The sequence below is a fragment of the Amphibalanus amphitrite genome, unplaced genomic scaffold (assembly GCF_019059575.1).
Source record: "Amphibalanus amphitrite isolate SeventyFive unplaced genomic scaffold, NRLGWU_Aamphi_draft 000474F_arrow, whole genome shotgun sequence".
Taxonomy (NCBI): Eukaryota; Metazoa; Arthropoda; class Thecostraca; order Balanomorpha; family Balanidae; genus Amphibalanus; species Amphibalanus amphitrite.
The window spans coordinates 416,877-430,381 of NW_024881968.1; the positions used below are offsets into that span (position 1 = coordinate 416,877).

The window sequence follows — 13,505 nt, forward strand, 5'->3', positions numbered from 1 at the left end:
GGCAACGGGCACCCAGATCACTTCGTGTGTAGCCTGGTTAGCAATTGCAGTCGATATTCGGGTGTCAGGTTAGCGTTTTCTGTGATCTTTTCAACGACATAGAGGAAGAACTGGCGCTTATCTTTGTCTTCCAGAGTGCCAGTCCTACATCAGCGCCATACCGCGCCTGGTGAAGTCATTCACCACCCGCAGCTCCCGGACTACACGAGCTGCGGTTTGGTAGCTGCTGTCCTCCTAGTGGCCTTGGTCATTGATGATGAGCCCCGCGTCCAGGTCGTGTATCCTTGAGAGCTTTTTGAACGATGGTGTGAGGAAGCTCGCCAACATCTCGGTCGCGAGAGCGGCGTTCATAGTGTCCACTAAGGACTTATGAGGCGGGTCCCCTCTCCTACAAGTCTATTGCCCGCACCATGTCTTGATTGAGCCCGAGGGTCGGGGTCTATGTAAAAGCTCCAGTCACCAGCCGATCACTCAATTACTACAGGTGACGGCCGAAGACCGGGACTGTCGCCTTCGACAGCTCCTTGTCGGGGTAGGTGCAGAACGAGTTCACGAAGGTCAGGTCCAGAGCCGGCGCAGTGGCAGTAGAGTCCCAGACCAGGCGGCGGCAGCGGCGGCGGCGAACTTGCAGACAACGAACAGCGCACAGCGTCTGATGACCTGGGCCTCGTCCGCCGTCAGCCGGAGCCGCTCCCTGAAGAGGAAGGCATCCACGGTACGGATGGTCTTTGCCATCCACCTAACTCAGTGGAGTACTCTGAGGCGGAGAAACGGATGCCGTGCTTGGAACTCCACCGAGAGCAGTTACGCAGAGCTCCAGAAGTTTTCGGTAATCGGTAGTCTTCCCGGAGCTAGGCATAGTCCAGCGATGGAAGCTGACCAGCAGCTTGTCCCACTCCGGAACGTCGTCGACGGCGAACGCCACCGGTGTGATCCTGTCAATGAAGCATGAACTCCCACCCGCCTTTGAACCTCTTAAACAGCCGGATGTAGAGGCCGCTCACACCTATCCGTGCTTCTATCCTCAGGATACAGAAATCCTTCTCCTCCACGCCGCAACCCCCTTCCGGGCTGGACAGGCAACTTTATCTCATGCGGGCTGCTCCCTTGGAGCGGCACCGCTGCTCCCGAGGGAGCGCACCCCGTAGCCGGGTGCAGTGAGTGCCTTGGGGCTGGGTGGCCTGTCCTCTGGACGGGCTCAGCCCCGGCGACTCACTAGGGTGCCTGCCCAGACCAATGTCTCCCCCTAATTCCTATCATCCTTCCGGCTCTGCAATGGTCTTGTCGACCGAAAGGGCCTAACCCAACAAAACAAAACAAACAAAACAAACGAGGCCGCTCGAGATTCTCCGGCAGGTGGAGAAGGCCTTCTCTAGGACAGCTCTTACACGTGGTGCCGGCAGGCCAGCTGGAGGACGGGCCAATCCAGCTTCTGCTCGATTTAGGCTAAAGTACCGTTCACCAGCATGCTGTTCGCCGTCGTGGCGTCGAAGCAAAAGGCCGCAGTTCCGCTTCTCCAGTTCCTAGTCCCCCAGCACTGTGAGCATGGCCTCCTGTGCTTGGATGGAGGGGAGTTTGGGAACGGCGAGGAGCTTGGCCGTCCTAATCCCCCCCCCTCCCCATCACCAGGACCTAGAATCGGTCGACGCTCATTCTCTCGCGGTTCAGGATTCGCGGTTCAGCCGGAGTCGTATCAGAAGTTCCGTGCCGCAGTTGATAACCTAGGTTCACGTGTTCTTCACACATTACGGTTGGGCAGTTTGGCCCGGTCGAGGCCAGTTCACTGTTGGGGACGTCCGCTCGCCCGCATGCGCTTGGGAGTGTGAGTCGACGTTTCTCTCTCATGGTCGCCATCGTCAAAGATGCTCCCTCCGTGTGCGCGCCGCAACGGTCGGGTAAGTCTGTTGCTGGCACTGGCACTAGAGTCGGAAGAAGCGCCCACGGAAGAACATCCCGAAAGCACAATAAACCAGTGCAGCTCAATGCCCACTCTCGCCTCTGCTTTCCCCCGCCGGCGATAGGATGACTCCAACTTCTTCACATTCTCTTTGACAGAAAATGAGCATGTCTCAAGATTCAAGAACCGATAGAACCGTGGGGCTCGTCCTCCCTTTGGAACAGGAGAGACCGGTTACTCCTCACACTAATAAGAGGATATGACCTCAACTGAGAGAAGGCACCGGTCGTAGGCCAAAAACAGGCCTGACATGGGTAAAACAGCCCAGATCAGACCTGTCTTGGCCTGACCTGGACTGGCTACGATCGACCGGAAGTGATGGGATAAGCAATTGTTATGCAAATAAAGGTCAAAATACGTCGGATATGACGCTTAATGACCAGATATGTCATTCCAAATAGGTTTAAAGTAGTTTCCAAAAAGTTGATTTTTTCCCCAAAACTGCCAACTTTGACCTCAATTCGCGACCCCTAAATATCAATATTTTTCAAAATAATTTTGCACACATTATTTTTTACGGGAATGGAACCAGAAAACTACCCGCACGCCTAAAAATCGGATAACATAAAATTCACCCTATTGCTAAGTGCCACCCTAATGCACATGCATGCTTGTAAGAACTCATTTCTTTTAAATGCGATAAATAATGCGTATAAGTGAAACGTCTAAAATAAATTATACAGCTTCGAACCCATCCTCTGTGTTGCATTGGTTAACTCATTTTTTTCATACATGAATATTCTCTTCTAAACCCGTCAGCACAAGCCCTCTCGGGTCATTGTCCGTCGCCCGTTGCGTCTGTGACCGCGAGCAGCCATTCAACCCTGCCACCCGATCAGCGGCGCAAGGCCGCTGAGCTGACGGGGACAAATTGTCCCGTCTGGCTGTGTGTACGACCCGTCCGCTGCTGGTCTGTAGACGGGTCGGGACGGGGCGGGACGGGCCGCTCCCCTGCTGCGCTGGTCCCCGCCGCAGCGGCCGGTGGACGCCCTCCCCTCCCCTCCCGTCCCTCCCGCTCCCCTCGCTGTCCTCTCCCCTCTCGTCAGTGCACGCCGAGCGCTGGGTCTGTCTGCCCTCACCGCTCACAATCGTCCGTCCGTCCTCGCTGCGCTGAGCGGGTACACCTGCCGCTCCCTCCCTCCCTCTCCCCCTCCCTCTACCCCCTCCGCCGCCGGGTGGTGTTCGGCGATTACCCAGGCTGCTGTGCCCTTCCACTGAGCACCAAGCCAGAGCCGCGCGGCAGAGCCACAGCAATTACCCCGGGCACTGGCGGGTTCGGGGCCGGGCGCAGGGACGGAGGGGGAGGGGAGGGGAGCCCAGACGGGCCGGAGCGCACTGGAATGTGCCGGTGTCTGCGGAGAGATAGAGGGGAGGAGGGGAGAGTGAAACGCACACCCCGTGATGGGCATGTGTGATGGACCGGCTGTGCGCGGATTATATGCTGGGGATATTAGATAGGTTAAATGAGAAGGGGGTTAGCTTGGATCGTATGACCGATGTAATTATATACGGGATTGTACTGGAGAGGTCCCGGCTTATCACTTGCGTGCTATTTGCTCCGTCTGCTGGTTCGACCACCGGGTTTGACTTCCTGTCTGTGTCCACGAGGGGACTTTTGAACCCCCTTCCTCCCTCACCGTCACAGTCAGGAAATTAGGATTCATCGGTGTCCTGCGTCCATTCAAATTGACAGACAGGCCAATGGTGTGTCAGTCTGGTCAGCTCATCGGTCCTATGCACGGGGGACTGCAGAATGTATTTCGATCATTGCCTGGGAGCTCTGCTAGCAATGAAAACTCGTGAAGGGGAGGGAAGGGTAGTCAGTGACTGGGCGTGACTCGACAGTCACGCATGTAAGGGCAGGCGATCATTACCGAGTTTATCGGGGTCGATTGCAAACAGGCCTTGGCCTATATTCAGAAAGACACAGATCCGCCGCGCTAGTTTTCCATTATTTGATACGGAAAAACAGTCGAGAGAAGCGTCCAGCTGAGCTTTTTATCAGAATTTCCGGGAAGGAGAATGTTTTGTGCGCATCTCTAAGAGATGCTGACCCAAATAAGCCGACATTGCTAAGGATGTCTGATAAAAAGTAGCCCCGAGTGCCAACTTTTCGTGGTTTGTTCTGACGAGCTCTGCTGGTTTGTGTTCCTATTCTGTCAGACGACTTGTGGTCATCATTGGGTTGCGACGGCGAGCGTTTTTGCCGCAGAGCCGGTGGTTTGGCCTTATCAACACGGACAAAGTTCGAAGCATTGCGCAAGCCCCGGTAGTGACGAATGGAGGGGGAGGGGGGAGCATAATGCGCTGCGCATGGGTTGAAAGTGTTCCGCGGTGAGCAATCGACTTTGTTCAAAACTCACTCGAGAGCTCATGCGTTATATGTAAGACGTCAGACGACATGTCTTTATCATAAGGGCGCTTGTTTGCCTTACTAAAAAAATAAACAACCTAATGTTCAGTAGAACCAAAAATATCGCATCTATTTAGGCATTTCCTCTGATCTGCAGCGCAGCCTTTGATGTATCTCCTCCAGCCTCCCAGTTACAACATTGACCGGCCTCTCCTATCGTAGCAGTACCGTAACCACTCATTAGCTGTGTACGTTTCGCTGTGGGATGACCTCACCGTTCCGGCGCCGGCCAGTCGCGTGGCGACCTCACTGGGCCTCTGGTGACGTCATCCCCCCTCCGCTCCCCCCCTGTGCGTGCGTGCGTGCAGTCTGGCTCTCGTCTGTCATCGCACTGCACTCCGGTAGGGGAGGGGGGGGGGGGGTGCAGGGGAGAGGGTCTTCTCGCGGCTTTGGTGGATGGTGAGGGGCACTTGCAGGCTAATGGAAGTCCTCTGTACCGTTCTGGAAGGTCCCGAGTTAATGAAACAAAATGCTTGAAACGTTCAATAGATAAATGGTGGCTTCTGATAGAAGTTTATGATTATGTATGCGCAACGCGACGAACCTCACCGATGCTCATTACTAAATGATAGGTACTGGGTGTGTTATAATGTGAACCTCGCATCACAAATATTTTCGATTGCGGCTAGACGAAATTCGCCAAATAAGGGCGGAAACTGGAATGCGGAAAGATTATTCTTCAGCTCGGAGCCATTCCCAGCCCACGGTCCACATTCAGTCCCTGGTCGCCTGTCTCTCCGTCTGTCGTGCTGCTATCGGTTTGTGGTCTCTGGGACTCGTGTGGTCGAGTCTGTACGAGCCCACGCGGGGACAGTGCCGGCAACCTCCATATCAGACTCTGAACACCACCTCTTGGTTTGGTATTTTCCCAAAACTGACCACTGCTTCGTGGAAATCCTGGAGGATAAGGGATGCTGTGGTCTCTGGAAGCGTTTGCGTCGCTAAGCATTGGTAACAGATATGCGTTTTTGTGTGTGTGTGTGAGCTGTACATGATTTCGCGAAGACCATTCACTTAAACATTGAACAATCCATGCTTTCACGAATATACGAACAATCTGAAATCGCTCATCAATTCATCATTTATCTGTTATGTCTATTGTGTGGTTTGTGTTCTCTTGTTGAGGGCGCTTTAATTTAAGCTTTGCTTTTCCGCTTATCCAATATTTTATCCTTGCTTTTTTATGTTATTGAGATAGGTAATAAAATAAACTGAACTGCTAAGACGCAGAACAGAACCTAGACATTGGGCGCTACTGGTTGCTAGTTACCTGTCCGCGTTTGGTCAAGGCCTCATGGCTCAGGCCAACCCGCGACTAGACCCGAGCAGCAGCTGGCGTCTCCATAGGTGTCTTGTCCACCTGACCAATCAGCGGCCGAACTGGTGGAAACTGGGCTAAACCTGCCCCGTGCGTACCGTACAGACTGGGAGGAGTGTGGAAACTAGACCGGTACAGTCGGAACGATGTGGGTACTTGTGTGGGACACTTGTCAGCTAATTGAGATGATTGGACAATGAGTGATTTCTGGGCGGGCGGGAAAATGGAGGTGGGAATGTCCCAGCTGCGGTTCGTGATAAGTTACGCCGTGTGTTTTCAAATGAACTTATGAATAATGCAAAAACTTAACAAATATTATTGGACGTATATTTAACTGATGTTTTCATCACCAAACCCGATGAACTTTCCTTCCCGTTCTCCTAAGCTACGCATTGACGACGGTGTTAAACAGCGATAAACAAGGCTGATGGGGCGCAAGTTTCCTGATTAAATTCAGGCCCGGGATAACTCCGTAAATTGCTCTTTGTCTCCTCTGAGGTGTTTATCTTCAGACCAATTACTGAAGCATCCAACTTCTGCAGGATGCTGGGTACGCGGCTCCAGATAGGCTTCCGCTCCCGGGGGTAGCGTGGGAGGGTACGAGTAGGTTGCGGGAAGTGCACTGCATATTAGAACAAAGAGAATATTTCTTGGAACTGTTGGATAGGTACGAATATTTTAGACTGTCCTGGCGATCTTACTATAGCATTCGCCGTATTTTCCTGTTCACGGTATCTTGTTCGAATTCGAATGTGAAGGTGTATTTTGAAGCACCTCTGAACCAAGATTACTTTACTTATAAGGTTAGTTCACTAAAGAATTTTTGCCGCCCAGGTGACGTCACATAATATGGTAGCGATTTGGTAGCTGTTTGCAAATACATAAATGACTTGCGTGAGACATTTATAATGCAAGGTATTGTTCAAGGACGTATAGGCCGTATATAGGGTATTGTTTGTGGATTTTGCCTTAAAATAGGTAGTGATAATGGGCAAATTTGCGATTTTAGATCGGACTATTGAGGATTCAGACGACTCTAGCTTTATTTATCAGATCGCTTATAATATCACCAGGTTTTCTGTCATGATTTTCCCTTATAGTGTCTGTTCATCAGAGGTTGGTTTGTATCGCACAATGAAATTGAAATGCTGATAAGTGATTAAATTTTTATTCAGCTATGAATATTTTTAAATTTTGGGTTGAGCATGGCCATCAGATATGCAATAATTAGCCCTCATAACAATGCTGCATTGGCTATATTGACAAAGTGATGGTCTGAGCAATGTACACCAATTCAGTAGGTGGAACTATGGTCATGAGTACCCAAATATAGGAACGTTCCCATTTTTGGGAACGGAGTTCCCAAATATGGGAACGGGCGTTCCCATTTATGAGAACGGAAGGTAACTTTTCGGCCGTTCGCCCACTAAAACTCATTAGTGCATCACGTCTCAAAAAAGTGCACGCTAATTTAAGTATCTACTAAATCTCTATAAAATTATCTTTAATCTGACCGTTGAACAAGGAAATTGACCGTCGAATGATATTTTTAATGATTTTTTGAAATGGCGGAATGGTGAAAACATGGGTTATACTACATTTAACATGCAATTTAAAGGAAAATGAAGCGTTTTTACATTTTGAGGTCAAGTATAATAATTTTCGCCTGGTTATGAAGTTTCGTCCTAGTGACACCAGATGCTGACATATGCAAGCGAACACGCGGACAGTCCCGAGGTAATATTGTTGACTTTTGGTGTCGAGGCGCACGACCGCGTGGAACGTCAGTGATTTTACCGAACTACTGTTGTAAACTCAGTTTCAGTGGTTTAAAATTATTCAGCTGTATTTTATCAGTCCGGAAAGACATATTTTATTTGGATGCTAGCTGTTTAGCGTTGTTTTATAAGGAGCGTCACGAGCGTGGTTTTTGTCTTCCGTGTTTCTAAGCATGATCGTTTTGGGGGAATTTCTCTTATATAGGTCGCTCTGTGTGGCTTATTTATAATTTTTATGCTGATTTCGATCATTCCTCGTGCCCATCCTACCAGGCCTTTTGCCACTTACACTCATTAAGAAAGGAAAAAACTAGATTTTCCATGGGACTAGGTGTTTTGCGGGTGTAACATATTCAGCGTTCCCATTTTTGGATACTTCCTTGTGCTCGTCAACTATCGGTGATAAACAGACAGGTGCTTGACATGTCTCCACCCTCGGCGCGGACGGTGGATATAGGTATGGAAGACCTTGTTGAACATCGCTGAGCGTTGTGAATTACGTAATCCTGCAGAGGGGGGCGTGCCCGCTGCGAGATCGACGGGAATAAAAGCGCAGAAGACCGGGCGAAACATGCGACGGTCTTGCCGGAAAGGTCATCTGATGATTGTTACGTTCATAATAATTTGCGGCGTTGGACGTGATGCTTGTTAATGAAAAGAGCCCCTGAAAGGCGTCGGTGAAATCGTTCCCAATTTTGGGTACGCCGTTCCCATAATAAGGAACGCTTGCAGCGCCAGTGTACGAGAGCGTTCCCAAATTTGGGCTCGCGGCCCGGATGATGGACTGCTTTAGAAATAGGGGAACGATTTGAAACTACGATGGGCCTTACAATATCAAACTCTTTCCCAACAATATTGAGACAAATATCAGGCGGTTCACGATCGTTTTATATTTTTTGGACGTCATTTAACGGTTCTTTTTCTTGTTTAAAATAATTCCTACATGGCGTTCCCATATTTGGGTTTATCGTTCCCAAAGATGGGAACGAAAATGCGTTCCCGAAAATGGGTACGCTTAACCATAGTTCCGCCTACTGAATTGCCTCTTTAACAACTCACCTAGTCAACTCACCTAGTAGGTTTCCCGCCTCAGCCATATGAATTGGACAGGTATTGGATGGAGGTGAAAGGGAAACCCATTTCGGATAGAGACACGCCGGCTCGATGCATAAATATATGTCATTTGTTTCAAGTTGTTTGTGAGCCGGAGGTGTGCGTCTGCAATACAGATGTGCTGTCGTATTCACAGTGTTCAAAAGTTGGACGAGACAAGTAGCTATCAAGTAGACGAGACAAGTAGCGATACAACAGTTTTTGACATGTTTCAAATTGTAAAATCTAGTAAAATCATGCATTAGAAAAATTGTGGTAGTCGTTAAGCAAGCCCCACACTTGTTTTTCCAACCAGGAAGAGGCGCTCTACCCAGAGATGCCTGCTAATCAAGTCAAACCAAACCAAACCTAACCAAACCTGGCCTAACTTTACCTACAGGCTACAACCTACAATCTTAAACCTACAACCTAAAACCTACCACCTTAACCTACCCACCACACTAAATCCGCACTGCACCAAGCCATTAGCCAAATCCGCTCCGCACCATGCCAAATCCGCACCAGCCGAATAAGCCCACACCAACAAGATCTCGTCGAAGTTACCATATTTGCAGATTGGCTGCTCCAGTACACATTCATTATTCATGGTTTCCATGTGACGTTCAATATATCTTTTGCTGGATTATATGAAATTGAAATAGCTGTGCAAAATGTGCCAGACCATGTTTCTAAGTGACTTCAATGATTTAGAAGTTAGAACTTCATCACTCACTGGTCTTCTTATGTAAGGAACTGTGGGCAGCATGGGCACAGTCTAACGTAGCTAATGAACCTGCAGTTCAGCTTCAGCCTTACATTAAGGTTTCCTGAGTGTGCAATATGCATTCAAAAATAGATGTGTTTGGAGTGAACGAAGAAGGTGATGGTTCTTTGTGCTGAAAATGTTTAGTGTTGTATTCATATTTCAGCATAGTTCTTCAACTCAATTACTTGACCCGTCCCGGTCACCCATTATCTCAAGAGTACTGCTCAACAAAATGAAAATGATTTTTATGGGTGCTATTAAAGTACGAACATTAAATAGGATCATCAGCTCACCAATATTCTTCTGAATCATGTGATGTTTTGTATCTCTAAATGATTTCCATTTCATAAAAGAACATACTCCACCCTTGTAACATTTATTGTACATGCCACCTTGGAAATACATTCATAATGATACATGCACTGTAGCACTTGTGCTTGCTCATTTGCGCCTTGCGGCAGCACGACAGTTGCTCACAATGTTCTATGTTAAGGTATTAACCACAAATTATAATAGTAGACAATACTCTACTCAATTAACTAGGTACTTATTGGATGAGAGAAATGTAAAAAATGGACTCAACAAGACCAGTCAACCAGGTCCCTTGCTTTGGTGATCTGTTGATTGTTCTCGTATCAAGTGAACTTCAACATTTTATGATTTTACACATTATTAATATTCACTAGAAATAAATATTTGTGCTAAAAAGACCAATACTGGCATTTTTTCTTCTCTTGAAAGGCATAACACAGCCTTTTTCACACTTCAGCCCATTATCTTGTATTCAAAGCGGCTCAGATACGAGTCTTCAGTTCAAGTTCCTTTGGTAGTGCAGTATGAGGCATACCAAGTTCCAGTGGTATTTTTGAAGCATACTATAGATCACTCGCCAAAACAATGCACCTCATAGAAGTCTTGCTATTGTTGAGTGAATGTTTGCCATTCGATTTGGCCAAAATCATAATAAATTTGCATATTATTGATAGAAAATGGCGTTAGTATCTAACTTTTGCAAAAGCGGCGCAAGACGCATTTGGTAGCACTATTTTTTCCTTCACGAGAAAAAAACTTCATCGAAATTTGCAGGCCTCATCTAAAAGGCAAAATTAATGCTTGGTTCATTCGAATTCGACCTATTGAGGCCCGGTTTTGGAAAAATCAAGCCTTACTGAGTCAAATGGTATGCTTTTCATAATACTTTAGCCCTCAACTTGGGCGTCAGCCCAGCTCAAAACTCGGCCTCATTTGTATGGATCGTTATGGGTTGAAGGGATTTTTGCCGCCCACGTGACGTCACGGTAAAGGAATTCTGAGGCTCGTGAACGGGGGCTGCCTCTGAACGGCCTATAACTCGTTTCTCATCATTCAACAGCATGCAAAGTTATATGAAATGCGTGCGGTTTCATTTTCCTTCGACGTTTCTTTCGTATCTCTGCATTTTCGTCACCCTGTAACCTAACATCCGACACAGGGTGGCTCACCCCCTGACCTCTGGCAGTTGCAGCCACCCCTCCCCCAACTACCATATATCGATAATTATCGAACGTCGACCAACCATTTAGCACACCATCTACGACCAGTTGCTACACCACCTAAGCTCATGGGCCGTCAGCCGATACTAACCACTCCGTCCTCTTCTTCAGAACGTGGACCACCGGATGAAGCTGCGCTCCAAGAAGGGTCAGCTGCCGTTCGTCGAGCTCAATGGCGAGGAGATCTCCGACTCGTCCTTCATCATCAAGGAGCTGTCGGCCAAGTTTGAGAAGGACCTGGACGCGGCACTCAGCACTGAACAGAAGACGCTCAGCCATGCCATGATCACTATGGTCGAGAACCACCTGCACTGGTAAGTGGATCTGGGTGTCTGGTGGGTTATTTTGAGTTTGTTTTTTAGCATTTATTTGGTTTACTTGTTACTTTGATCGGCTATTGCATCGCTTCCTTTGTTCTGGGGGTCTTAAGTCATTGGTATACTGGAGTTATTCGTCAAGGCGAGAAATGAGTAAGGGCTACCCCGGAGTTATATGAAATGCATGTGTTTTGGTCTTTGTTTTATTGTTTTGTTTGGTTGTTTGTGTTCCTCGGTTTTTCTATCGGGAAGATAAATCAGGAACGGATTTTTCCCTGGTAGGCAACATCTGCATGACCAAAAACGATGACTTTTTGCAGTTTGGACAACCCTAACATCTTGCCAAGGCGCTATATGTTAAAGGTGTTAACGGTGTTAATTGTCGAAAAGGTGGTTTTGATGATCGATCGCATGCCCGATAGTCCACCCTCCAAAAATAGCTCCTACCCATCACCTCACACCCGCCGTGTCTCTGGCTGGCTGGCTGAGTTGATCGGCCGCCCGGGGCTGTGTGGTGAGCTGTCTGTCTGTCGGTCTGTCTGTCGGTCTGTGTCGGCCCGCGGCCCTCACACTGGGCCGCCGCTTGGTTGGCGGTGCGTGTCGCGGTCGACGGTGCGGTCGTGCCGCCGTCCCGGTCCGTTCTCAGGCCGTGGTGGCGGTGTCCCAGTGGTGGCGAACCTCCCCGCCCCGCCCCGCCCCGCACCGCCCCTCCCCGCCCCGGCTCGGTGGGCAGACCTGCACGAGCTGTCAGCCGCGCCAATGCAGCGGTCTCTTTAGTGGAGCTGCTTACTGCGCTCTGTTACTGAAGCACGGAGCCGCCGCGGCGCAGGAGGTCTGAGCAGCCCACCTCCAGCGAGGCCCCGGGGCCCTGTTCGGGAGCAGACCCACTGGAGCCTCTCCGGCGGCGCCGACAGCAGGCCGCCACTCTGATTGGCTCCGTTTCTGCTTACGCTAACAGCAGCGACGCGCGCCGAACACGGCGCCAGTGTAAATTGGCGTGCAGACGCCGCGGGTCTGTGTTTACTGCGCTCCATCTGCGAGTGTTTGCTATTGTTAGCTCTCGCAGTTTCCGGGTGACCTGAACCGGCCCGCGCCCGGGGGCACTACCGGTCCCAAGCAGGCCCTCGGCTGCCGCCGCTCTTCATGGTGTGTTTATTTGCGTTTGAACCATTATTCACCCCGGCTGGGTGACTTAATCAGTCGTCCGCGGCAGCTGGGGGACGGTGGTGACGCCGATACACAACACTGGTCAAATGATCTCAGTGATGAGACAGTGAGGTTATGTCTCTGAGCCCTCAGAACTCGGTATTTGTTCCGTCAAAGGCCGTTTGTTTTGTGAGACATCTGTCTATTCATAGCTAAGGCTGCTACTCGGCCGGATCCTTTAAGTCCGGCTGGGTGATGTTCATGTTTCTTTTATCTCTAAGCAACAGCTAAGCCAGTCGTTTTTATTGCAGCACCTGCCCTACTTCCAGCTCTAGTTCTGGGAAATGGTGAACGACTTGCGTCAGCTTTGTGCCTCCATTGATCGGGTCGTGGCGTATTGGACCAACTTGTCAATCCCAATCCCCAGCTCCGCCGACGCAGAAGCCCGTCAGACTCGCGTTTCGGCGCCGGTTAATGTGTTGTTTTGGCTTCACTCGAGTGTGGCAGCCGATTTCGCAAGTTGAATGGAAGCCGCCACGCCCCGAGGGTCCGCCGTGCGTCCACGGCGTCTTGTTTTTCCGCCGCTCGGCTCCCTCAGCAAATCATTATTCCTGTGTCGCCTCGTCGACAGTTTAGTATTCAACGCTCTCGTCGTGCCATTCCGGCGCCTCTCCCGCCTGGGCACCCTTCTGTTCGTCCCGCCCTATGGAGGTGTGCGGAGACTCCGTCGGCTCCGACGGTAGGTCCGTCGCGTCGGAGGCGACGGGCGGGGCTGCCGGGCCGCTGCCGTGTTGCACTGCAGTGAGCCGGCTGGCACACTCACTTGGTATTGATCGGTGCTGCCGCCGCTGCCACAGGCACCGCCCCTGTGAACGCGGGCGGTGGCGGCGGTGGTTAAAACCCGGCCTCGAACAGACCAGAGAGGTGGAGAGGTATATCTGAACCGACACCGACGTGGGGGGACGATGGTGAGGGTGGAATGGAGTTTGACGTACCGTCCTGGCAGGGGTGCGAGGCGGGAAGGATGGTCGTGGTTAGAGATGGGTGTGGTCGACTCGTACTCAGATCAATAACGGAGGTGCCGCTCAAAGCTGGTCGTCAGCCGACGCCCGACCTGGCTGGAGAAGCGTGTCGCGGAGGTAGAACTTGGCGGATGCTTGAAGTTTGGTGGTAGATGCTGGCGAGT

The 13,505-nt window shown here is 50.1% G+C and overlaps 1 protein-coding gene across 1 annotated transcript in view; it reads left to right on the plus strand.

Moving 5' to 3' along the window:
- The window catches only part of LOC122392194 (failed axon connections-like), a 48,716-nt gene that overhangs the window by 10,877 nt on the left and 24,334 nt on the right, over positions 1-13,505 (plus strand). Inside the window, exon 2 of the mRNA XM_043386796.1 lies at positions 10,968-11,170. Within this exon, the coding sequence (XP_043242731.1) occupies positions 10,968-11,170 (203 nt within the window). The remainder of the gene's footprint in view (positions 1-10,967; positions 11,171-13,505) is intronic.